Source organism: Coenobita brevimanus, chromosome 92 (assembly GCF_032717465.1).
Source record: "Coenobita brevimanus isolate Jiangsu-jjx chromosome 92, ASM3271746v2, whole genome shotgun sequence".
Lineage (NCBI taxonomy): Eukaryota > Metazoa > Arthropoda > Malacostraca > Decapoda > Coenobitidae > Coenobita > Coenobita brevimanus.
The window spans coordinates 8,333,805-8,361,219 of record NC_137045.1 but is presented as its reverse complement, the minus strand read 5'-3'; the positions used below and the strand labels follow the sequence as shown (position 1 = coordinate 8,361,219).

The following is a 27,415-nucleotide window of genomic DNA, read 5'->3' as shown; positions in this document are numbered from 1 at the left end:
TGGAGAGTTGCCGGAAGCAACAACCTTCATGGCCAGCATCAACACCATTTCAGCTTTTGTGTGTGTGTGTGTGTGTGTGTGTGTGTGTGTGTGTGTGTGTGTGTGTGTGTGTGTGTGTGTGTGTGTGTGGTGGTGGTGGGAGGGGGGGAGTGCAAATTTAAGAGAACATTGGGTCTCTTTACAGGTAAAAAATCTAGAGGTGTATAATCTACAGTAGGCTCATCCAAACAGTGCATAATAGCATTTATGGAAAATGCCATTATTAACGAAAATGTTATTGTGGTGACATTGACACACATATATCTTGATCATCATCATCATCTGGACCTCCTTTCCCACCTTATGGAAGGGTGAGGAGTAGCAGTTTCCAGACAGCCCAGATTTGCCCATTCCAATGGGCCACGCTTCTATTCACTCACCATTCAAGCCCCCCGGAATCCTGGCTTAATTAGATACACTAAAAACATTCCCCATGTTCTGTAGCTTCACATAAACATATCTGATAGAGTCAGTCCAGATGCTGTCACGTTAAAAAGGGATGCTAAATCCCTGATCATGTGCTTCTCCTCACAATATTCATCAAGCCTGCTCGATCTCTTGTCAGTCTCCTAGCCTCACTGACTTCCAAACCTCTCTTCATCACACTCTCATCCACCTTATCTCTTCACTTCCTCCTTGGCCTACCTCGCCTTGTCCCTCCTTCTAATTCGCTCAGATATACCTTTTTCACCACTCTATTGTTATCCATTCTCTCCACATGACCATACCATCTCAGTACACTCTCTTTGATTCTGGTGTCCACAGACTTCCTCACTCCAACTCTTGCATGAATCACATTATTTCGTATCCTATCCACTCTGCTCCACGCACATTCCTCAGCAGTCCCATCTCCACTGCTCTCACTCGACTTTTCATTTTCATGCCAAACCACAGTCTCACATCCATGTATTAAAGTTGACACTAACATTCCTCCATGCAAGCCTTGTGAGACTGCAACACTCAAGCCTCTGTTTCTTATCAAGGCCATCATTGCACCAGCTACTTTTCATCCTGGTGTCACTTTAATTTCCACATCTTATGCACATTTTTCTCTTTTTTCTGTCACTGTACCAAGGTATTTGAACTCTCACCAATAATATATCTCTATATTCACTAACATCGCACTGGGAGTCACCTTCTCTTTCAGTAACCATCACTTTAGGCTTTTCTGCATTTACTCTCAAGGCACGATGCTCACAGACATCACCAAACTCAGCACTAGTCTACCAAGCTCTTGTCTGGTATTTGCAAGTACTACTGCATCATCAGCATACAACAAATTTGAGATATTCCATCCATCACCATTCATTACCAAAACCATCCCCCTCTCTATTACTCGTGTTTTTTACCTCTCTCATCACCTCATCCTTATATGTATTGAACAACCATGGGGACATCACACAACCTTGTCACATGCCCACACTGATTGTGAACCATTCATTTAGATGCCCTTTAACCTTACACATGTATCACTACCATCATAAAAACTTTTGACAGCACCCAGCAGCTTTACCCTTTACACCATACATGTGCAAAACCTTCCACAGTCCTTCTCTGTCTACTTTGTTGTAGCCGTTTTCCAGATCCATGAATGCCTTATAGTCATTCTTACAAGGCTTCTCCACTATCTGTCTAACTGCAAAAATTTGATTCACACATCCTCTGCCCCTCCTAAAGCCACCCTTTCATCACTCACTAGGACTTCTGATATCTCTCTTACTTTATAATAATTCTTCCATATATCTTTCCAGCCACACTCAATAAACTTATGGCATAGTAATTCTTGCACTCACATTGCTCACTTTTAGTTTTGTACAGGGGTACAATCACAGCCATTTTCCACTATCCAGGCACAGTTTCACTCATCCATGTCTCCTACATATCTCCAGCAAGCACTTCATTCCACTCTGTCCACTACACTTAATCATCTCTGCATTTACCTCATCAACCCCAGCTGCTTTCCCATTTTTCAGCCGCTTCATAGCTCTCTTCACCTGTGTGAGGGTCACGCTTCCTGGCACTGCATTCCTTCTTTGCACACCCCCATAACCAATCATTTTTACAGCTGCTCTGCTCTCTCTGTTCCCATTCATTTGGCTTTAAAAATCTTCTTTCCATCTGGTCCTTACTTCATCCCTATTGGTTAATAATCTACCACCTGCACCCTTCACACCATCACATTTCTTTCCGCTTTCACTTCTATGTTTCCGCACCTCTTTCCGGAATAACTTCCTATTTTCAGAGTAGTTTGCATTCATTTTTCTTCCCAGGTCATCATTTGCCTCCTCCTTTTTGCTTCTCACTAGTCTTTTTATGTGCTTCTTGCTCTCAGTATGTTCAGTTCTTTTTTCACTTGCACCCCTGTCCTGTAATCACTCTAGCCACTTCTTCCTCTTTTCCTCCACTGCTGTCTTAACCTCTTCATCTCACCATGCCGTACCTTTCATATAAACAGGATTAATTGGCTTTGCTTCCCCTGTACTGTGACTTTTCTTTCATTTATCCTCTCCTAACACTTTTTTCTGAAATAATATTGTTAGTAAATCATCAGAGTGATTTTTCGTGGCTGTCTCTTAGCCTTAGGTCCTTTTTTTTCTCTCTGTAGAATAACTGATTCCATACCAGTAATAATAATTATGGAGTCAGTAGTTAAAACCTCAAAAAACAGAATCAGGAGGGATGGAGCAGAGAGGTATATGAGAGAGGGGGGTGTAAGGCGGGGGGAGGGCTGCGAAATTTCAGGGGATGGGGCGACATAGGGGCGATTTGATTGTAGCCACTCCTTACCACAAGATCTCCTTTATTCAAGTGGTGCTTGACAATACAGTAATCCCTCCAATATCCGATGTAATAGAGCCAAAGGTGCGTCCGGAAAGTGGGGTGTCCGGATACTGGTCTCCTGCTTCCTGAACTGCTACTTATGGACCCTAACCCAGCGTAACTCAGAAAAACATCTACATAACTCCCTACTGGACATGCGTATCACCTATTTAAGGGCCTATTCACACAAATAAGGGACATAAAAGAGTGAGATAAATGCAAAGGAACCAGAGAATCAGGTTTTAGAGGTGAGTATGGAAAATACAGTACACTATTTAAAATTATTCTAGGTACTTACGACAAGTCCATGGCCATCTCGATGAATATCCCGCCTCCTCTCAGACTCTGATAGTAAAAAGGTGCACCTGAAGTACCTGCAGTAATCAAGTCTTGCACTGCTCCTAGTCACTTGCACTCTGAATTCTAATTTCTTAACACTGCACATTCTTTTCTCACATGACTGTATTGTACTTTAATTAAATCAGTGTTGCACTCTGCACTTAAGTCTTTGCACTCTGAATTCTAATTTCTTAACACTGCGCACTGTTCTTTACACTGCACAACACTGTGAATTCAAGTGTGGTCTAGTGGCGAGTTTTTGCTGTTTATTCACTGTCAGAGTCCGAGAGTATGCGACGCAGGTGGCCGAGGGGTGCGTCTCTGGGATGTGGTGATGGACTACCCAATGCAGACGACTCTGTAGAGAGGCGCAAACTCATGTCCAGTGGCAACTCCACCGTGGGTAATGTGCTGGGCTGTGGCTTAGAGGTGGAAGGCCTGTCTTGGGGAGGCAGCGGTGTGGAGCTAGGGCCGGGCACGGCGGGGGTAACAGGCCTGAAAAACTGTCAGTGGTTGATTGATGCAAGAAATGACAATTCTGGCGATTGATGATCCATCCATCCATCCATCATCCAATCCTACGTTGCCCCATGAGGAGTGTAGGAGCCCGAGGCTAGGCAGTTGGTCCTGACACGATGCACTGCCTAAAAGCGCGCACTTCCTCCACAAGTCCCAAGGGCCCCATCTCTCTGTTGCAGTCCAGGTGTTCCAGGTAGTCAAGAACAAACTCGATGTGCTCCTGGATTGCACTCAGCTTGGGAATGGCTGGAGTACTGGCACGCTGAGAGAAGTCTGCATCATCATCGCTTTCCTCGTCGGAATCTTCAAGCGGGGTACTTGTACCTGCAACTGAAGATATGATCTCGATATCAGACATGATCTGATACCCAGGATCGCCCTTGTCATTATCCAATCACTCATGCACTTCATCCACATCAATATCGTCGCCAGCCGCATGAAGACGTGCATGGAAGTCATCCACGTCAAAACCTAGAAATTCGTGCACCACATCAGCTCTGAGAAGCATACGAGACCAGCCATTTTCCGGAATCTTGACAGAGACTTCCCTCCATGCACTGGCCCAGTTGTAGATGGCAGACTTGATGTTGTAACAGCGAATGTTTTCCAAAGTTCGCTGACCTCACGTGTCCCGTCCCTCCCTGCGCTCGTCCTTGTCCTCGAGAACAACCATCACCTCGTCCAGGAACTTCCTACAGTACAGCCTCTTCATTGCCACGATCACTCCTTGGTCCATGGTTGGATGAGAGCAGTCATATTAGGTGGTAGTAACATACACCTAATGTGGCCATTCTCAGCCACCAACTCCTTGTCGGACGGATGCGCAGGTGCATTGTCCAGAAGGAGGGCCTTTACTTGGTTGCGCGGGACTCCCAGTGTGTTCGTCTTGTAATGGATGACCTCCTTGATGAAGTGGCAGTGAAACCAGTCATTGATGATACTGGCTGTGAACCAAGCCTTCAAAGAATGGTACTGCACGACAGGAAGGACATCCATCGCCCCCTGAAGACACAAAGGCTGCTTTGCACGGCCAACAATAACGGGCTTGAGCCAGTGCATGCCATTAGCATTGGCACAACACAAAGCAGATATCCATTGTTTGCAAAGCTTGCGGCCAGGTACTTGCTTCTTCGTCTACTCTGCTAAAGTGTTCATTGGCAACGAGTGATAGAATAGACCAGTTTCATCAGCGTTGTAGACTTGACCGAGAGTGAGTCCCTCCCTGTCGATCAAGCCCTTCACCTTCTGCTGAAACTCCTCTACTCTATCCTCATTGGCATCCAGAGCTTTGCCTTGGGTCTCACAGTTGGTAAGTCCATGCTGTACCTTGAAGGCAAAGAGCCAACCCTCGGATGCTTTGAAGTCTGGGGCATCGTGAAGCCTTACGAACTTCTCAGCAGCAATCTTCAGCTCCGTACCACGCACCAGCACACCAGCAGCACGTTATTGACGATACCAAATCAGCATGGAGGGGTCGATTTCTGCAAACGAGGGAGTGAACATAACCTTCCTCTCCACATTGCGGTTGGTCATCGATGTGAAGTCAGCTGTGTATTGGGTAAGTCTGTCCTGGTATCTCTTGATATCAAACAGTGTAGAGCGCGCCAGGTTGAATTCACTGAGGATGCGTGATGTCTACCATCCCGTGTCCACCTTGTCCAATATCTCCCTCTTCTTCTCCAGAGTCAGAACCACTTGTTTCCTCCTCTTGGCCGGCAGGGCTATCATCATGCACATGAAGAAGAGGCAGGAGAGGATCAGCAGAGCCTGCAGCTGGTAGGGCACCACAACAAAAGCGAGCACGTGGGCAGCCATGGTGACGAGCATGCACTCACGATGTAGAATGGGCAGGAAATGGGGAGGAACCAGCGTTGCCCTGCCAGACGTTTGCGGAACTGTGCAGCAGAACACAACTGGTCTGCGCCACATGCCAAGTTCAGATTACGGGGGGAAAAGAATTCAGATTAAAAAAAAAAAATTTAAGTTTGTTAGGCAATTTTGGGATTACGAAGTCCTAGGCTCAAAATGTCCGGGTAGTGGGGTGTCCGGTTATTGGGCATCTGGATAGTAGAGGGATGTATGTGTAAATTTTCTTGTTGAAGTTGTTTTAAGAGCCAAGTGTACAGTGAAGATTTACCTTTGGGAGGAAACAGTGTTTCCATAGTGCTTGGAGTGATATTTAACCCCATAAACTGGAGGACGTCCTTTCCATTTTATTTTTGCTTCCTCCAGATGGTTTTACTCAGTGGGTGACTCTACACTGAGTGACAAGCCAAACAGAGTCCTGTACACCAGGAAACCATTTACTACACTGGGTGGTAACCATATAACCGAATTGTTTAGTGGGTAATTAAGGTGCTCCAATTGGATTGAGACTATGTAGGTTTATATCCAAGGATTGGTTGGGGTTTATTGCTCACATAATGCCACTCAGGGATGTGTGAGGCTGGTCACTTTCATCTTAAATGTCAGGACCAACTTGCCTAGCCCCGGATTCCTACACTCCTCATGGGGCGACATAGGATTTGATTATGGATGGATGGATGGATTTAGGATCTCTAGTAGTGAAAGGGTCAGTGAGTCTATGTCTATCCTCTCCAGTTTGAAAAGTCTCATGATCTGGATAAAATAGTTGAGGGGTAGAAAGAATAAAATGAGAAAGGGTATCATTATATTGAAGGGGATAAGACAGCTTTTTCAAATTTGATTGCCAGGCACAACGGTTATCAGTAGCTGAGATTTGTTCTTGCCCACCATCTGATTGGGATCATTGATTGGGGGGGGGGTCACTTGTTAAAACTACTTTAACTCATACCCGCTGGGGAACGGTTATATGCAATGTAAAATCTGTGGATCGATGACACTGAGTGTTGGATATAACCGCGAATGTTTTCGTGCCATAGATTGAAGTGGCTGCCACATGACCTTGTCACCAAAGGGTCGGGACAGGCTCCTGCCACCTGAGGCAAGCATACCTCAGTTGTCTTTGTGACTTTGTCAGGTGTAGGATGATGCTTTCTTACTCTCGTCTGATTCCGTTCTGGCCTCACATGGACCCCTTGCCCCATCCACCCATGCCAAGCTTCTTTCCAAGGATACAAGGAAAGGGTCCAGTGATAGTGCCATAGGCCATGCCTTGGATGCAACTGTATCAAGTTTATCTAGTAATGGAGAAGTTATCACATCGAGAACAAAGCCAAAGTGGGGGCTGTGTGCACACACATGAATACATCCTGCCTCGCATGTCAAAAGTTACTTAGTCTTATTCATGTCTGTACTCACTGACGCGACCATCTACAGACCTGGGGATGCTTTTATTCGCAAGAAGAATAGTTGTTGAGCAATATTGTTTTTAATTTGTTTCCCTAATTGTAACTCTTTCCGAGATATTAAGATTTGAAAACAAGCAATTTTGTGAAAATTGGCCGTAGTGAGAGGACAACCGTGGTATAAATAGCCTGGTGTCTAGGGGTTAAACACATATGTTAAAACTCTTCACTGATAATTTCACACATGCATTTTACATTTATTTAGCAATAGGGTTGTCTTGTTATTGATTTGTATTTAGGTTCATTTACGAGATCTTTTGGGCATGCGTACTATAACAGTTGTTTGTCAAATGGGACTGCAGGTGCTGGAAGGGTTCAAGACAGTTGTTGATGACAGCACGGTTATCACCCCCGACATTCTGCCGGAGTCTCGCACCCTCTCCCTCAACACTCAGCCTGCTGTCCCTTACCATAACTACTATGAAAGGTAAGGCATGCAGAAACAGATTCTTACTACAGTGGTCTTTAGTCATGACAGTATGTGATTTTTTTTTTTTTTTTGAATTTACTTAAGTACTTTTTGGGAGATGTGATTTTAGATTGAGTTTAGAAAGACCAAGATAAAAATGATTGGAATTTGAGAATAGATTAAAGGGAAATTGTATTGGGAGGAGAGTGTGCTATGACTGAATACATATAAAACTGTTGACGAATGAAGTTTAACTGTGGTGGCAGCCATAGGATAGTCTTTGAGAAGGTAAGACTGCAGATGGATTTATGGTAACAGTACTTGAAATGAGCCAGAGGTTCATAGCTGTGAAATTAGTAAAATGCAAGAAATTCTGGCCTGCCTTCATTGACTCAGTTGGAAGACCAATGAGTTTACCTGATTTAACAAGCAGACATTCATTGGTTTGAATTTGGTTTAAAGGGCCTGATTTTACCCACCTCTGTGTTAGGTTGAAATTATACGTTAGTTAGAGTGATGGTGAGTTCGTATTTTGTAAAAATAGATGGACAAGCACAAGAGACCTATATATTTGCACAGTACAGGTATTGTGTCTTTGATTACTTCAGAACTTTACATTATATATGATACAAATACAAGATGATGAGAGAAGCCAACATAAATTTTGATGGGTAGGGATGGGAATATTTTTTAAGATGTTGGATACAGTTGATGCTGTGCTGTTTACTGATAGTGAATGAGAGCTTTGTAGACTGTTTTAAAAGAATTTTGAATATTTGGATCGGATTGAATATTTGCGAGTGGAGTCATCTAAAAATTAATGTAGAAAATAGAATAGAATAGTAATGCAACTTTCATTGTGGTGTGTAGGTGTATGAAGAAAGAGTGTAATTGATGGAAAATTATAAATGTGTTGATGCAAGAGCTAAATGCGAAGAGGAAGTGAAGAATACAATAGAATGGCTCAAGAAGAAAAGAAAAGAAAAGATGATTGTGCATGATACAGAACAAAGTTGTCCGTAGAGACTGCAGGAAGACTTTGTAAAGGTATTTGAGTGCCCACAGTAATGTATAGGCATAAGAATTTGGTAGAACATGAGTTTGAAAAGTCATGGGTGAGAGCATTAGAGGTGGGACTGTTAAGGATATGTGCAGAGACTACGTAGATGGAGGCAGCCACCATCCCCTCGTACATTGGAGTATGTACTAACTACATGTGAGTAGGAGTGACAAGCTGAGTGAATCATGTATTCCAGCAAACTCTTTGCTACATTGTGTGGTGAATATGTAATCCCCAAATTGAGCCTTGGTTGTCATGTGAGTATTAAGGCACTACAACATGATGGTATTGCTCATCATGGTCAAGTCCAAGGATTTGTTGAGGTTTGCCACTCACACAGTGCCACTTCAGAGGCAAATGACAGGTTACTCATTGAAACTATGCTGTCATGGGCCTCTCCACTCCTGATAGAACATTAAAGGATTTCGTGATGTTGTAACTTAGCCGCCGATGGACAAAAGACTTAGGAGTTTCTGTTGGACATCACAGCGAGGGACAACAAACGTCAGTCAGTCTTACCCCTTTTAAATACTGTTGTGCCTCTCATGTTGTACAACATGTACATAAGTATGACATATTATGTCATGCAAATATTATGCCTTCCAGTCAGCAGTGGCCATTTTCTTTCATTAGAGAATATGAGCTAATAATCTGAACCAAACTTGATATGTCATCTATAGGGCCCTCACTGGTTGCACTTGTAATTTCACTGAAAATGTTTTTCACTGTTCAGAGTTTCATTACTATACGTATACTGTATAATCATACTGTGGTATATACAAGAGCAGCATCAGTAGCATGATAAAGACAGCCATCCATTAGTTCAAGGATAGGTTTATAATGACTGTTTTACAAATGTTTGTAAAGTGGTTCTGGTAACCCATATTATGTACCATACTGTATATCTGATTTATGTAATTTTGATTTTGTAGGTATTCAAGGTAAATTATGGTTTTATTTGTAATATTTAGTCATTTTTATTACTGTATTTCATATATGGTATCGTTATCCAGTTTGCAGATACATTGTAATATTGTAGTTTTTTGTGTTTTAGCATCTTTTTCTGGTGTTTATTTGCAACCTTAAGAATACTTTTAAGTTCACTTATTTTCCAGCTTATGTATTGCCTTCACAAACAGAACTCATATATAAATCTGGGGCTCCGATTTAGTGCATTGAATTTATGTATTGGTTATTACACTTTTCTCATGTTTTTCTTCTCTATCCAGGCTCAACGGAGCACACCGGAGCAGTGGTGGGAGTGGGGCATCAGAATACCTTCTGCTTATTCATGATGAAGCTGAAGGAAAAGATTTCAGTTTAAGGTTTCCTGGAACGCGACTTATCAGGGAAGTGAAGGGTGATGTACATGACCTCACTGGTATCCCTGTCCGCCACCAGCAGTGGACGGGATGGCCACCCAACATTGATCAGGAGAATGTGCGTTTCTATCACTTTTGTTCATATGTGATGATCTCTAACCCCTTTCAGCCGAATTTAAATTGGAGTACTGATCTTACTAATAACTTTTGAGACCCATTCCCATCACATTACTAAGTCTCATAAAATTTCATGCAACCACAACTTAGCATTCCAGTTATGAGAGTGGCCAAATTCTCTCAGATAAAAACAAACTGAATGTAGGACATTTACTGCCTTATATGTGTCATCTGTGTCTTTCCAGTTTTAGATTGGCTGTGTGATTGTAAATATGATGACCTATTTATTACCGGTATTAATTTGTGAAGGTGCTACTATGTGTGTGTGGTAGGCGATGGCAACCATCATCCACTTGCTGGATGTAGTGCTGCTTGTTTCTTCCTTCGCCTTTATCATTCTTATCTGTATCTGCCCTCCATTCTTCCTATTTCTTTTGTCTTTTCTATCACATTTTATTACTCTTCTTTCCTTTTCAGGTGGCTTTATGTCGAGTGACAAGCCATATGGTTTTGTGTAAGCCAGGAAACCATTTACAATACTGGATGTTAACCATATAACCAACCCATACATGTTCTCAATGTATCAGCAAATGGGTTGTCAGAGTGTTAATGATTCTTCCCGTAAAATACCTAACTCAGTGTCAAATGGCCATCCCTTATGGGATACTGGCTTCTGGCTATAGATAGATTGATAGACTACTGTATATGTGCTGAAATATAAGGTGATCTGTAAGATGCTCAACCCTGTCTAGTTAATTGTTAGAAGAAGATCTTGTAGCTTTTCATATGTCATACAAGGGGGAATATTTGGCCTTCACTTCAGATCAGATGAACATTCCAGGGTAACGTTATTATCATCACATACTTTTGGTGAGAGAGAGATATAGGAGCAGGAAAACATAAACATAAGCTTTGTCAGTCAAAATGGGCAACACAGCCTCTGGCTCAATGTTTCCCAGTTCCACATGGAAGTTTTAAACTATCCACACACAAAGTATATGCTTTTATACTGTATGTGGTATTGAAACATTTCCAGTAACTACCAAATTAAAAAGGGGTGCAGTCCATATCATGTGCATCTCCATACACAGTCATGACCAGTTGCCCTTGTCTTTCTTGGGAACCCCTGATAGAGAATGGTCACAACAGGATCACCTGGAGGCTACTTTGTCCTCTCGTATCTCTTACTCTTAGTACTCTTCCGTTTGCTCATTCATCCATCCTATTCTTCCCTTGGTAATTTCTTTTCATTACTCAGTTTCACTACCATGTTTATTAGCACATTCACTTATCATATCCAACCATGTTCTTGGATTTACACATATCCAACCATGTTCTTGGATTTACACACTTACTCCAGCCCTCACAGTAGCTCATATAAAATACAAGGGATCACAGACTTGCATATGTCAGTAACCTAGTATGGGAGGGAAAATGGCTTTTTGATATAAAAGCCTGTTTTGTCATTATGAAATTTATATCAGCATATGCCCTAATGGCATTGTGTGAAACCAAGGTGAAAGGGTGTGAAGTGGAGTGGGAGGCTGTAAAATGTGTAAGGTTGAACATGAATGGGCATGGAAGATGCAAGGTAGGAGTTGCTTTGTTGATGAATGAAGTGGGGCAGAGTGGAGTGATAGACTACAAATGTGTCAGCTTGTGGTGTATGGATGTCAGTTTCAAGTTTGAGAAGGTGAAAGTGGCAGTCATTGTAGTGTATGCACCGTGTGATGACATGAGTGAGGCAGAGAAAGACAGGTTTTTGAATGAGCTAGATGAAGTAGTAGGAGAAATGCCTAGCAGTTATAAAGTGTTTGTAATGGGTGACATCAGTGGGAGAGTAGGCACTGGTCCTGTGAGTGATATATCATCATCATCTAATCCTGTGTTGCCCCATGAAGAGTGTTGGAGCCTGGGGCTAGGCAAGTTGGTCCGGACATTTAAGATGTGAGTGACCAGCCTCACTTATCCCTGAGTGGCATTACTTGAGCAATAAACCCCAACCACCCCTTGGATATAAACCTGCACAGGTTCAATCTGATTGGAGTGCCTTAGTTACCCATTAAATTATCAGGCTTCATAGTTTGGTTATATGGTTACCACCCAGTGTAATAAGTGGTGTCCTGGTGTACAGGAAACCATTTGTCTTGTCACTCAGTGTAGAGTCACCCATAGACAGAAGGAAGAGGAAGGAATGAAGGAAAGAAAGCCAGAAGAGGAAGGAAGGAAGAGAGGAAAGGGCAGTCATCAAAGAGCAGCACTACATTGAGTGAGTGGATGGATGATATAATGGGTAATAATGGACCACCACAAGAGAATGATAATTGGAAGTGACCAAAGGACATGTGTCAGGAAAGAAGGTTGTGCAATTGTAATTTTTATTTCAAACACAAAGATGCACAAAAATATACATGGTATAGAGAGAATGGAGATCATGTTGAAAGGAGCCTGATTGGCTGCATGTTCGCTTTTTTTTTTTTTTTTTTTTTTTTTTAAGAGAACAGAGGAAGGAAAAACAAATGAATAAAAAAAAAAAAATAATCCATACACCAGATTACTGGTTTCCTCTGTTTATAAAATTCTGTAACAGTTAGACTTGAACAGCTGTGGGTTGAAGTTTGGAGGGAAACAACTCTGAGGAAGCAAGTTCCAGAGAGATGCAGTTCAGGAAACGAAAGAATTCTGATGGGCAGAAGTTCTGCAATATGGCTGAGTGACATTCCAGTCATGAGAGCAATCGATACTGGGAATTGTTGCTTGTATGAGGGCAGTGAGAGGACGATGTGGAGGCTTGTCAGGTCATATGAGTGTGGTATGAAAGATCAAGCTGAGTGGAGTGAGGTGGACCAAGAGAGAAAGGAGCTGTCAGGGATAGAGACTGAAAGTCGAGAAACTGAGGATCAAAGAGATGGCAGATGAATACAGGGCCAAAGTAGGGGAGGAGTTAGAATTAGTGAACTGGAATGAAATGGATCTGAACAGCAAATGGAATGCATGTAGGGATTGCTTAGTTAGAAATGCTAAAGTGGTGTGTGGTGTGGCAAGAGTAACAGCAAAGAAGAAAGGTACGGCGTGGTGGGATGAAGAGGTTAAAAGAGCAGTGTAGGAAAAGACAAAGAAGTGGCTAAAGTGGGTACAGGACTGGGGTTCAGTTGAAATAAGAACTGAATATATTGAGAGCAAGAAGCATGTCAAGAGACCAGTGAAGAGGAAAAAGAAGGAGGTAAATAATGATCTAGGAAGAAAAATGAACGCAAATTACTCAGAAAACAGGGAGTTATTCTGGAACGCGGTGCGGAAATGTAGAAGTGACAGTGGAGAGAAATGTGAGTGTGAAGGATGCAAGTGGTAGATTATTAGCCAGTGGGGATGAAGTAAGAATCAAGTGGAAAGAATATTTTGAGAGTCTGATGAATGAGAACAGAGAGAGCAAAGTGATGGTTATTATGATTGGTTTTGGGGGTGTACAGAGAAGGAATGCAGTGCCAGGAAACGTGACACTCGCAGAGGCAAAGAACACTGTGAAGCGGCTGAAAATGGGAAAGCAGCTGGGGTTGATGAGGTTTATGCAGAGAATTAAGTGTAGTGGAGAGAGCTGAATGAAGTGTGTGTTGGAGATATGTAAGAAGGCATGGATGAGTGAAACTGTGCCAGTAGAGTGGAAAAAGGCAGTGATTGTACTACTGTACAAAAATAAAGGTGAGCAAAGTGAGTGCAAGAATTATCCTGGTATAAGTCAACTGAGTGTTGTAGGGAAGGTATATGGAAGAATTAGTATAGAGAGTGTAAGAGAGATATCAGAAGTCTTAGTGAGTGACGAACAGGGCGGCTTTAGAAATGGTAGAGGATGTGTGGATCAAATATTTGCAGTGAGACTGATAGTTCAGAAGGCTTGTGAGAAGGACTATAAGGTGTTTATGGCATTGATGGGTCTGGAAAAAGCATACAACAAATTAGACAGAGAAGGATTGATGAAGGCTTTTTGCATGTATGGTGTAGATGATAAGTTGCTAGGTGCCATCAAGAGTTTATATGATGGTGGTGAGCCATTGTGGTTGATGGGGGTGCTAACCATCCAGTTACTTGATGTAGTGCTGCTTTCGGGTGTCTGCCATTTCCTCTCCTCCATCCTTCTTCCCTTCCATCCTCGTCTGTCTTCTTTCCGTCATTCTTTCCGTGTCCTTCTGCCTACGGGTGACTTTACACTCCCTCTTCTGGTTTTCTTTCCTTCATTCTTTCCTCTTCCTTCTGCCTGTGGGTGACTCTACACTGGGTGACAAGCCAAATGGTTTCCTGTACACCAGGAAACCATTTACTACGCTGGGTGGTAACCATATAGCCAAATATTGGCTCCCAGTGGTTTAGTGGGTAATTATTGCACTCCAATCGGATTTAGCTGGTGCAGGTTTATATCCAAGGGGTGATTGGGGTTTATTGCTCATGTAATGCCACGCAGGGATGAGTGAGGCTGGTCACTCGCATCTTAAATGTCAGGACCAGCTGCTTAGCCCTGGGATCCTACGCTCTTCATGGGGCAACGTAGGATTGGATGATGGATGGATGGTGAGCCATGTGTACAGGTAATTGGGCATCTAAGTGAATGGTTCACAATCATTGTGGATGTGCAGCAAGGTTGTGTGGTGTCCCTGTGGTTGTTCAATATATATATGGATGGGGTGATGAGAGAAATAAAAACACGGGTACTGGAGAGAGGAGTGACGGTAATGAATGATGATGGATGGAATATCTCAAATTTGCTGTGTTTTTATGATGCAGTGCTGTTTGCAAATACCATACAAGAGCTTGGTAGATTAGTGCAGGGTTTTGTAGATATCTGTGAGCGTCATGCCTTGAGAGTAAATGTAGAAAAAGTAAAATGATGGTTATTGAGAGAGAAGGTGACTCCCAGTGCAATGTTACAGTGAATGGAGAGAGACTGGAATTGGTGAAAGAGGTCAGATACCTAGGTAGAGCAGTAAAAACAAGAGGAAAATTTGCAGAAGTGGAAAGTAGAGTGACACAAGGAAGGAAAGTAGCTGATGCTATGAAGGTCTTGATAAGAAACAGAGCTGTGAGTGTTGCATGTGGAGTACAGAGAGCAGATAGGATATGGAATAATGTGACTCATGAAAGATGCAGAGTGAGGAAGTCTGTGGACACCAGAATTGAAGAAAGTGTACTGAGATGGTATGGTCTTGTGGAGAGAATGGATAACAGTAGAGTTGTGAAAAAGGTATATCTGAGCAAATTTGAAGGAGGGAGGAGGCAAGGTAGGTCAAGAAGAAGTTGGAGGGATATGATGGATGAGTGCGTGAGGAATAGAGGTATGGAAGTTGGTAAGGCTAAGGATTTGACGAGATCAAGCTGGCTGGATGAATGTTGTGAGAAGAAGTGCATGACCAGTGATTTGGCACCCCTTTTTAATGTGACAGTGTTTGGATAGGCTCTGTCAGATAGGTACAGTATAAAGTATGTGAAGCTACAGAACGTGGTTCTCGTCTATCTGATGGAGCCAGGATTTCGAGGGCTTGAATGATGAGTGAATGGAAGCGTGGCCCATTGAAATGGGCAAACTTTGGCTGTCTGGACATTGCTGCTCTTCACCCTGCCCTAGGGAAAGGAGGTCCAGATGATGATGATGATGATGATGATGATGATTTCATATCACGTGAAAAATAGTTGGGTACTGTTTTACAGGTCTGTCTTAATGCTGAGTGCTTTTCTGAGACTGGTTACATGGTAGACTAAAAAGGTAGATTAGGATTAAATTTTAAAAAGTTTAATATGGAAATAGTGATCTGTGCTGTGTTCTGTTTTTAAACTATCTGTATGGTAGACTAAAAAAGTAGCAAAGAATTAAATTTTTAAAAAGTTTAGTATGAAAGTATTGATTATAATTTAAATATTGGTGTAATATGCAGTCATTACTCGTTTTACGATGGGGTTACGTCAGGCCATACCTTATCATATACCGATTTTATCGTAAATTGTGAGATTGAAATCCATTATAAAAGGGGGGTTATGTCAACTCAACTTCCCAAAGTCACCTAACCAAGACCGAACCATAAATGACAACCCACCTTCATTTCTTCCTGTGTTGGTCCAAGTCGTCTCCAAGTCGTGCCCCCCGAGGCTGCGGGACAGCCTGTGCTTACAGGCACTAGTGGTCAGCCTATGAGTCAGACAGGAACAGGTTAGGGGGAGGGGAATCCAGCCCATACCTGCTCCAACCTTACTACTGGGACCCATGCCAGCACCAACCATAGCACTGGGGCCTACACTGGCACTGACCTTACCACTGGGCACACAAATCCACAGTACTATATTATGATGTTTGGCTGAGAGGTGACAATAACAGGGGGGCACACATGAACAAGTTGAAAAGACAGGGCTTCGAAGGGGTGGCGGGACCTGAACCATAACAGTGCCTGCATGCCGGGGCCACCATCATGCCTGAGACAAGCGACGGTCATCTTGTGTGTGCCTGGCGCTTTACGATGGCAAAATCGTTATAGCGGGAAATTTATTGTAAATCAAATTTTGGAGTGGAACTTTTCTATTATCGTTGTAGCTAATTATTGTAAACTGAATCATCGTAGGACGAGTAATGACTGTACTGCTGATGAGGGCATTTATGACAAACTTAAAGGCATATACTATCTCTGAATTAGTGATATTTGCTAGGCTTCTTAATTGAAATTTTCTCTTTATCCTGGTGACAGGCAACACTGGCCTCATCTGGGATCAGTAAGCAGCATCACCTAACTGTACGAAAGGCTGTCAAGGAGCGCACTCCCAGAACACAGCGCAAGGTGGGCAGTTGAATAACCCAACTTATTTGCATGCATCTTATGGCAAAAGTATTCCCAGTTAGTAATAGTAAATAAACAGTGGGATTTAGTACAAAATACTAGATGCCTAATATTGTGAAGACCTTTCCTTAATCTTGAATGAGAAAAAGTTATGGATTATAAAGGAAAAATAGTTTAGTAATACTTTGGTAACAGACTCATTTCTAAAGAATCATAATCATCATCATATTCATTTCTTCTTCCTGGGAATCACTGACAGGATTTTGTCTATCAGATGCCTTAATCTCACCAGGAGTGGCCACAAACAGGTCACCTCCATATTGCCCTGTCCCCTCTTATTTGGCTGCTACCCCTCCAACTCACATTCCCCTCCTTCTCCATCCCTCCAGCTCATCCTTGGTCTCCTCTTCCACATCACATACACTTTCCTTGTCAGTCTCTCATTCTCCATCCTCTCCTTGTGGCCAAATCATCTCAGTGTATTTCTTTCAATGCTTCCAATCACATCCACATCAATACCCCAACACTCCTTAACTTCCTCTTTTGCCTGTCTGTCTCTCCTTGTGATTCCACATGCTCCTTTCAGATAACTCTTTTTCCACTGCTCCCACTTGTGTGTCCTTCCAACGGTCCAGGTTTTGCTTTTGAATGTTAGACTGGGGATCACAGTACTGTCATGCACTGACTCACTTTCAAGCTCACTTGTCATTTCCTTAACATTGCTTGCAGTGAACCAGCATTATTTTATCCCCTGATGTACCCTTTCAAGCACCTCATCTTCTAATCATCCATCTTTAACCATCACACTACTGAAGTACAATACAATTCGGAAAACTGGGATTATGAGACAACTAGGAAGATTAACTGACAGGCATATACATAAATAAAATAAAATAAGGTATAACAGTGTATGCCACTTTGAATGCCTACACCTGCATGGGATAGTCATGGGTCACATGAGACTGGGTGAAGTTGGGCAGTGTGAAGTGAAAGCTTTTCTGGTTGTTTCCTAGCTAATTACCTTCTCAGCCCTCCTCCCTCTTCTTTCTCCTTCTCTAATTTGGTCATTCTGTACCTCCACAAATCACCAGTCTGCTTACCGCCACCAGTCAGCAAACAAGCACTTAGCTGTTGGGTTGTCGTGTCATGGTAGAGGGTGATTTTGATACCTAAAGTGCGAACTGATCTTAAGCACATTGTGTTAACTTTGAAAAAGAAGCTGGACATATGCAGTAGACTTGAAAAAGGTGAACATTGTAAGACACTGATGACAGGACAGGATTTAATGTAGGAAATTTCATGATTTATGATATCAGATCCCAGGGACCCAAGTTCACGGAATTTTTTGTGAAAAGCGAGACAAATAAATCCATTGAAAAAAGGCATACTCTTCATTGGTTGATAATGTGTAGTACCATTGCGGTTTCTACCTAACGAAATGACTCATAACTACCCATGAGCTTGCAGTATCTTACAGTATTGTGGCTAGTCCATTCTGTTAAATATAGTTCATTATTATATTCATAAAAACATGAAAGAATAAAGTAAAGAACTAAATCTTGAATGTTTATCGGTGAACTGATGATTTGGAAAGAAATGTTGTACAGTAGAATTATCATGAGTCCCTTGCTCACACATCATCTATATACTATAAACGGCTGTGGCCCACCAGTTCTTGCCTGTCCGCCGTCACTCCATGTCTTTCTTGCCACTCAACTATTATGAAGGTAATAAAATGAATATGTGGGAATTGCAAGCACGGTAATTTTAAACAGCAAAACAAACCTTCATTTCTATCAGCTAGATTTTTTTTCTTCTCTGCAAGTGCAGTCTAAGATGAATTTATGTTGCACTAGCAGAGAATATAAAATCTAGTTGATTGAAGTGAAGGTTTGTTTTGTTGGATAAAATTACTGTGCTTGCAATTCCTATGTATTTATTGTATCATCTGCAAAACAGCTGCGTGGTGAGTGAGGGGTGAAGTGATGATGGTCAGGTGAGGAAGCGATGGGCAGGCCACAGCTGTATTCGTAGCTGATATGTGAGCAAGGGAGTTGTGATAATTCGACTCTACAGCATTTCATTCCTAATCATCAGTTCACTAATAAATGCTTAAGATTTATTTCTTTTGCTTATTTTGCCATGTTCTTATGAATAAAGTAACTAAGAATATTTAATAAAATGGACTCAATGTGTGCATTTTGTATTACTGCAAAACACTGCAGTTGTGTGGTATGTCTATGGGGTGTGTTTAAGAGGAGGTTATATTTCACTTGGAATCTGTTAGTGTGACCCTGGATGCAGGTGGTATTGTATATATTGCAGTGATATAGCCTGTGTACAAGAGTGTACGTCAGATATATGGAAAAATTTGGTAACCGGGAAGGTAAATTCCCCAAGCTTCCTGGTTTACTGGGATTGTACTGTACTTGAATGCACTCTTTCTTGATTTCCACACCATCTAGCCTCACTGTGCATTCTGTGACTGTTTCTCACAGAGACCATAACTTTACTCTTATATCAGTGTTTACATTTAAATTCTGTTTCTTACACTGTATACACTCTCAAACTCATTTGCCAAGTCTTGCAGCTCTCATTAATTGTCACTTAACTATACAGTATCCTTAGCAGACAGCAGTATGGTACAGAAAGTTTCCAAACCCTTCCATGACCAAATTTCCGTCAGGGTACTTTGTCTTCAGTAACTTTTATCACTACATGTACATTTATTTATTTATTTATTATTTGAATAGACAGTATATTTATACTGTTGCACTTTTTCCACACCATATACAGTTTTCTTTTTATGGTATCCTCAGTAATACAATACTTGCAAATACTGTTTGTCACCCACTGCATGTCCTGTTCTTTGAAAGTCCTATAGTATTTTCCATTATTCATTTCATCCCCCCCCCCCACTCCTATCATTAGGAACATAGGAACCTGGTGCTAAGCCGTTCAGTTAAATACTCATCTCCCTAAGGTAATATTAATCTTATCTCACCATTTGACAGTTTGACTATATTTACAAATCTAAATTCCCCAGATATCTTCAGCTGTTAACGTGAAACATTTCACCTGGTGTTTTTGCTAAATAGTTCAGTTGTCTGTTTATAATGGCATAATCTTTGAAATACCATTAGTAGGCTTTAATTTCAGTTTTCGTACTGAATGAAAGCTTTCAAATTCGTTCATATTTTGCAGGTCATATGCATCTGCCATATTGATTTTTCATTGAATGTCTTTGAGCAGTAAGGTTAAAAGTAAACCTTTTGATATAAATGAAGTTTTTGAGAGAGAAGTGACAAAGTGTGTTGTGCTGATGAATAGAGAGACTTGAATTGATAGAAGACCTTCAAATGCACCAGTGAAGTGACAGAGAAGAAAGGTAAATGTGTAAAGAAAGAGGAGAGTAAAATGGCTCATGGAAGAAAGTGGCATGTACAGTGAAGGCCTTGACATAAAACAGAGGACAGTGTAGATGCTGCATGAATATAGAAAATGTCCTCGTTAATGTCAAGAGTGAAAGCAGTGAAAATGGTACTGCAAAGGAATTAATTTGGTTACTTAAATCGAATAGGGTAAGAAACATGAAAAATACGTTCAGTAAGGAAACTGGTTGGTATAAGGATAGAAAATAATGTGCATAATATGGTATGGTCATATGGAGAGATTGAATATGAATAAAATGTTGAGAAGAATTTGAAGAGTTTGGGTTACTTTGATGGTAGGAGAAGGTACAGAAGTTTAAGATTAAGGTTGATGGATAATCTAAATGAACATGAGAAAGCAAGGTATAGAAGTTTTATGTGGAGGCTGCAAAAAGAAATGACAAAGGGTCAAAAGGAATGACTGAAGTATACTTGTAGAGACATAAATGCCCTTTTCTGCATCAGTTTTAGGTACAGTAGTGTGTAAAGCACTTAAGATTTTTTTTTATTTTTTTTTAATGATAATAATAATAATAATGCTGTTCAAGGGTTCATGATGGGTACTCACCTTGAATGTCTGGACAGACTAGCCATACCCTGTGCCCCAGTTCTCTCAAATACAGGGTGATAAAGGATTTGATAATAAATGGATGGATAGTTTGACATTTGATAGAAGGTGAATATTTATGATGTGTTCAGGCTGCAGCAAACAGCAGTATCAGCAGCGCCAGTGCAGCAGGGCCAAGCACGAGAGTGGGAGGCAGCAGTGGAGTGGGGACATCAGATGCGGGGGATGACAGTTCAGGGGAGGAGTTTGAGGACGCGGCTGAGCTGCTACATGATGACGATGACTTCCTAGACATGATGGATATACCTGCAGCTAGGAAGGCTCACACTCTCAGTATGTACTTGTATTATTATCATCATCTACAACTCTCACGTTTTCTCCCACTCTGTACCCGATGCCAGGAAGACTTAAATTCTCAGTATGCTGATGCATCATCATCATCATCATATGAGGCACTAAAAAGTGAAGGCAGACAAATACCATGCATAATTGCAGGATACAAAAGTTCTTTTTTTATACATTTACATTGAAATTTCACCTTATGAAACATAGACATCTTTCCCCTTTCAATTCAGAGTGCTTCATACAAGTGTATATAAAGTTACAGCCTTCACATTTTCTTACACTCTCTCACTTCCATTAACAGTCATGATTTTTATATGCAATTTCTAGTGTGAGATAACTATTTTCTCATTTTTCCTCGCACCCACATTTGAAATTAAGTATTGTCATGCACATGATGGAGTTTACATTTTTGAAAGTCATATGTAATACAGTGACCCCCTGGTTATTGCACAGGACTTACCAAGCATAGTGCCTGATAACGAAATTGTGAGATAACGAAAGCTCAGAACCTGTGGGATTTGCCCTAATCGGCACCAGGCATCCCAACTGCAAGTCCAAATTTTCCCTTTTACAATAATTTAGACCCATTAAATACATACATACTTTTATGGTAAGTATCAGAAATACACATTCATGGTTAGGTCAATAGAAAGTGATGAAAAGTGCACAGTAAGGAAGAAACACATACCTTTTAGAGACCTAAGATGGGCTTAAGGTAAGGAATTCTAAGTCTGGGGGGTCGAGAGTTATGGTCTCCATCACCTAGGATTAACTAATTGAGTAGGGCATCATCTTTCAATACCTCAATGTCATTGTCAGCAGAAACCAGCTTAGGTGCACGATAGTGATGTTTTTGAGGTAAGAAAATGTGCAGTAACAGCAGGAGCATAGATTTTCATATTCCATTGATGACAAAAACTGCATTGAAGAGAGAGGAGCAGCCAGGGAGAAGACTGAAAGTTGGGAAGCTGAGGATCAAAGAAATGGCAGATGATTACAGGACCAAAGTAGAGGAGGAGTTAGAATTATTGAATTGGAATGAAATAGATCTGGACAGCCTGTGGAATGCATATAAGGATTGCTTAGTTAGGCGTGCCAAGCGACGTGCAGTGTGGCAGGAGTAACAACAAAGAAGAAAGGTACCGCATGGTGAGACGAGGAGGTTAAGCTAGCAGTGGAGAAAACAAGGAAGAAGTGGCTAAAGTGGTTACAGGACAGGGTTTCAGTTAAAGTAAGAACTGAATATATTGAGAGCAAGAAGCATGTAAAGAGACTAGTGAAGAGGAAAAAGAAGGAGGTAATGATGATCAAGGAAGAAAAATGAAAGCAAATTTAAAACATATGTATTGCAATCTGGTAAAAAAATAAAGGAACAACTTACTGGACATAGCACTGTATAGTATATTTTTATCCAGAGTAACAGTTGCCATAGGTTTCGCAGGGCTTAACCCTATGTTCTTCCTTACTCAGGCAATTCTTATTAAAATGATTTGCATATAAGATGTGTATCCCTAGAAAATATCAGTTTTATAATACTGGACGATGTTTTTGCTTTTAAAAACAAACCAGCTATTTACTTAATTAATGTTAAATATAAAAGAAACATGCTCATAATTATATAGTGCATAACAGTACATGTAATCATGATTGTAATCATGATTACTTCTTACGTAATCGTAATCATAATCGATTACTCTTACTTTTACTGCAGTCATAATTGTAATCGTAATCTGAAGTTTGCAAAATAAGCATAATCGTAATTGATTACAGTACCACTGTAATCGCCCCATGCCTTATATATGCAGAGATGCTTTAGTAGAGAGAGGAATGAAATGCTTGTTGGAGATATGTAAGAAGGCATGGATGAGTGAAACTGTGCCTGCAGAGTGGAAAAAGGCTGTGATTATACCTCTGTACAAACATAAAAGTGAGCGAAATGAGTGCAAGAATTATCGTGGCATAAGGTTATTGAGTGTTGTAGAGAAGGTATATGGAAGTAATTATTGTAGAGAAAGTAAGAGAGATATCAGAAGTCCTAGTGAGTGATGAACAGGGTGGCTTTAGGAGTGGCAGAGGATGTGTGGATCAAATGTTTGCTGTGAGACAGCAGAGAATGCTTGTGAGAAGGACCACAAAGTGTTTATGGCATTCATGGATCTTGAAAAAGCAGACGACAAAGTGGAGAGAGAAGGATTGTGGAAAGTTTAGCACATGTACAGTGTAGATGGTAAGCTGCTAGGTGCCATCAAGAGTTTTTATGGTGGTAGTGAAGCATGTGTAAGGGTTAATGGGCAACTAAGTGAATGGTTCACGATCGGTGTGAGCGTACAAGGTTGTGTGATGTCCCCATGGTTGTTCAATATATATATGGATGGGATGATGAGATAAGTAAAAAAACAAGTAATGGAGAGAGGGATGGCATTGTTAATGAATGGTGATGAATGGAATATCTCAAAATTGTACTGATGATGCAGTACTACTTGCAAGTACCGGACGAGGACTTGGTAGACTAGTGCAGAGTTTTGCTGATGTCTGTGAGCATCGTGCCTTGAGAGTAAATGTAAAAAAGAGTAAAGTGATGTTTATTGAGAGAGAAGGTGACTCCCAGTGCGATGTTACTGTGAATGGAGAGAGACTGGAATTGGTGAGAGAGTTCAAATATCTGGGTACAGTGATAGAAAAGAGAGGAAAATGTACATAAGAAGTAAAGTAGAGTGACACATGGAAGAAAAGTAGCTGGTGCAATGAAGGCCTTGATAAGAATTAGAGGCTTGAGTGTTGCAGCTATACGAGGCTTACACGAGGGAGTGTTAGTGCCAACTTTAACATATGGATGTGAGACTATGGTGTGGCATGAAAATGAAAAGTCAGGAGTAAGAGCAGTGGAGATGGGACCACTGAAGAATGTATGTGGAGTACAGAGAGTGGAAAGGATACGAAATAATGTGATTTGTGAAAGATGTGGAGTGAGAAAGTCTGTGGACACCAGAATCGAAGAGAGTGCACTGAGATGGTATAGTCATGTGGAGAGAATGGATAACAATAGAGTGGTGAAAAAGGTATATCTAAGCAAATTTGGAGGAGGGAGGAGGCGAGGTAGGCCAAGGAGAAGGTGGAGAGATATGGTGGATGAGCGTGTGAGGAAGAGAAGTTTGGAAGTTGGTGAGGCTGGGGAACTGACAGGAGATCGAGCTGGCTGGATGAATGTTGTGAGAAGAAGTGCATGATCAGGGATTTGGCACCCCTTTTTAATGTGGCAGCATCTGGATTGACTCAGTTGGATACATTTATATGAAGCTACAGATGATGGTGAATGTTTTTGGCATATCCATTATAGCCAGGATTCCGTAGGCTTGAATGATGAGTGAATGGAAGCATGGCCCATTGGATTAGGCAAACTTGGGCTGTCTGGACATTCCTTCTCCTTACCCTGCCCTAGGGTGGGAATGGAAGTCTGGATGATGATGATGATGACAAAAACTGCTATGACCAAGTGCATGTTAATTAGTGGATCACTGTATTATAATACTGTTCTGTATTGTAATGTATTATTATTGTTTATTTTTTTATGATGCCTCAGGTTTTCCTCAGCATCCTGGAACATACAGTGGCAAAACTCAGATGTATTGTACCTGATATTAAAAATTATCTTTCTCTTGCTTCTCACTGTTCAGTTTTGTAATACAGGACATACTTCATGTATGTTACTGTGTTTAGCAAAAAGACATAGCTGCCTCATACTAAAGTAACAATCTGCTATTGCAGCCAGATTGTATATACAGGTGTATTTTTACAGCTAATATTATATTCCTACCTAGTCCCTGCTGACATAGAGGATGAGGTTATGGGTGTGCTACACTTCTGTGAGGAGTTTCGTGCTCGATATGGTAGCATTACACCGGCCTTTTATCAGGGGTCCTTGGAAGATGCCCTCAAGGAGTCAGTCCACTTCCCTGCCAAGACTGTAAGTTTGCAGCCTTTTCTTTCCCTTCCGCATGCAGAAATTTTTAGGTCTACTACAACACTTCACAGATATTGTCAGCTATAAAAGAAGCAGATCTCAAAGGAACTACAATAGGAATGAAAAGCAGCTTGAGTATTCTGTAATTCAGCAGGGCCTGGTTGTGGATGTTTTAATTTGTACTGACCATTATATATGATCGCTGAGAGACTGATTGTGAGCAGAATAGGTTGTTATCTCCTGATCTCTGACACAGCCCTGCTGGAGTGATAACAGAGATCGTATGTTAATACAGAATAACCATTTTATATGTATTGGCCTTTTTTGGTATGGGGACGCTCACCATCCATTCACTCGATGTAGTGCTGCTTTGGGAGTCTGCCGTTTCCTGTCTTCCATCCTTCCTCTTCTGTCTTTCATTCATTCTTTCCTTGTTCTTCTGCCTATGGGTGATTTTGCACTCTCATGTGTCTTTCTTTCCTTCATGCTTTCCTCTTCCTTCTGCCTATGGGTGACTTGACACTGAATGACAAGCCAAATGGTTTCCTTTACACCAGAAAACCATGTACAGTACTGTGCTGGGCGGTAACCATATAACCAAATTATGGCACCTGGTGGTTTAGGGGGTAATTAAGGTGCTCCAATTGGATTGAGCCTGTGTAGGTTAATATCAGGGGTGGTTGGGGCAGAATGTAAGAGGGAAGTGGAGGAGCGATTGGGTAAATATGGACTGGAGCAGATGGGGGACGTGGAAGGGATGTGTAAGATATTCACAAGAAATCTGTGCAGCATGTGAGGTAGTGTGTGGGGTGAAGAGAAAACGAAAGGGGGTGAAGGGAACAGCATGGTGGAATGAAGAGGTGAGAGAGGCCATGGCACAAAAGAAGAAAGCATATAGTGAGTGGATGAGAAATGGGCATGGAAGTAATTGAGAGACGGAAGAGAGATACGTAGGGAGGAAGAGAGAGGTGAAACGATTAGTAGGAGAGAGTTAGAAGAGAGTGGTTGAGGAATTTGGAAGGAATTTGAGAGTAAAGTGGAGGAAATGTAAGAAAATGTTCTGGAAAGAGGTAAAGAAAGTTAGACAGGGTGCCAAAGAAGTTAGTTGGGGAGTAAATGATATAAATGGTAGATTACTAGTGGAGAAGGGAGAAAAAGGGAGCAGATGGAGAGAACATTTCAAGGAATTGTTGAACTTAGAGAATGAAAGTAATGCGAGTGTAAGTGGCTGGGGAATGGCTGGGAGATGGTGGGATGTGAGAAGAGAGGATGAAATCAGTAGGATGGAAGTTGAGGAAGCAGTGAAGAAAGTTAAAATTGGGAAAGCTCCAGGAATTGATGGAGTGTGTGGTAAAATGCTGAAGCATGGGGGAGAGATAGTAGTAAAATAGATGTGGAAGATGTTCAGATTGGCCTGGAAGGAAGGTAGAGTCCTGGAGGATTGGAAGTCAGGTATAATTATTCCCCTATACAAAGGAAAAGGGGAAAAAGAAATGTGTGGTAATCACAGGGGCATTTGTCTTCTTAGTGTAATAGGAAAAGTATATGGTGGGATACTTATTGACAGAGCAAGGGAAATAACAGAGGAATTAGTTGGAGAAGAACAGGGAGGTTTTAGGAAAGGAAAAGGTTGTGTAGATCAGATCTTCATTCTTAGATCTTTAGTGGAAAAGTTTCTAGAGAAGGGAAAGAAGTTGCTTGTAGCCTTCATGGATTTGGAGAAAACATATGACAGGGTGAATACACAAAGATTGTGGAAAGTATTAAGAATATATGGAATAGAAGTTGTTGAATGCTGTGAAGAGTATGTATGAGGGTGCTAAGGCTGCAGTGCATGTGGATAGTGAACTGAGTAAATTTTTCTGTTTGAAGGTTGGATTGAAACACGGATGTGTCATGTCTCCATGGTTGTTCAATCTGTATATGGATGGAGTTATAAAAGAGATACAAGGTAGGGCAGTGGATGTTGGAGCAGCCTTAACGAGAGAGGGCAGTGTTTGGAAACTCCCTGTACTGTTGTTTGCAGATGATACTTGTTAAGTGAATACGAAGGGGAGCTGCAAGTCTTTGTGGATGAGTTTGTGAGAGTATGTAAGGAATGGAATCTAAAGGTGAATGTAAGGAAGAGTAAACTTATGGTCTTCGAGAGAAGTGAAGTCAGTGAATGTACATTGAGGTTGGATGATGAGGAAATGGAAAATGTGAGTGCGTTTAAGTACTTGGTTAATGTGATGAGTAAGGATGGAAGTTTAGAGGGTGAAGTGCTTGAAATGGTACAACAAGGAAGACAGATTGCTGGATTCTTGAAAGCAGTGATAAGAAACTGGGAAGTGAGCACAGAAGT

The 27,415-nt window shown here is 41.4% G+C and overlaps 1 protein-coding gene across 2 annotated transcripts in view; it reads left to right on the top strand.

The window, feature by feature from the left end:
* The window catches only part of casp (Fas associated factor casp), a 72,174-nt gene that overhangs the window by 21,003 nt on the left and 23,756 nt on the right, over positions 1–27,415 (top strand). For both annotated transcript variants that reach the window (XM_080282139.1, XM_080282140.1), the window contains exons 5-9: positions 7,349–7,473; positions 9,745–9,955; positions 16,677–16,766; positions 20,897–21,098; positions 24,929–25,074. In XM_080282139.1, coding sequence (XP_080138265.1) covers positions 7,349–7,473; positions 9,745–9,955; positions 16,677–16,766; positions 20,897–21,098; positions 24,929–25,074 — 774 coding nt within the window. The remainder of the gene's footprint in view (positions 1–7,348; positions 7,474–9,744; positions 9,956–16,676; positions 16,767–20,896; positions 21,099–24,928; positions 25,075–27,415) is intronic.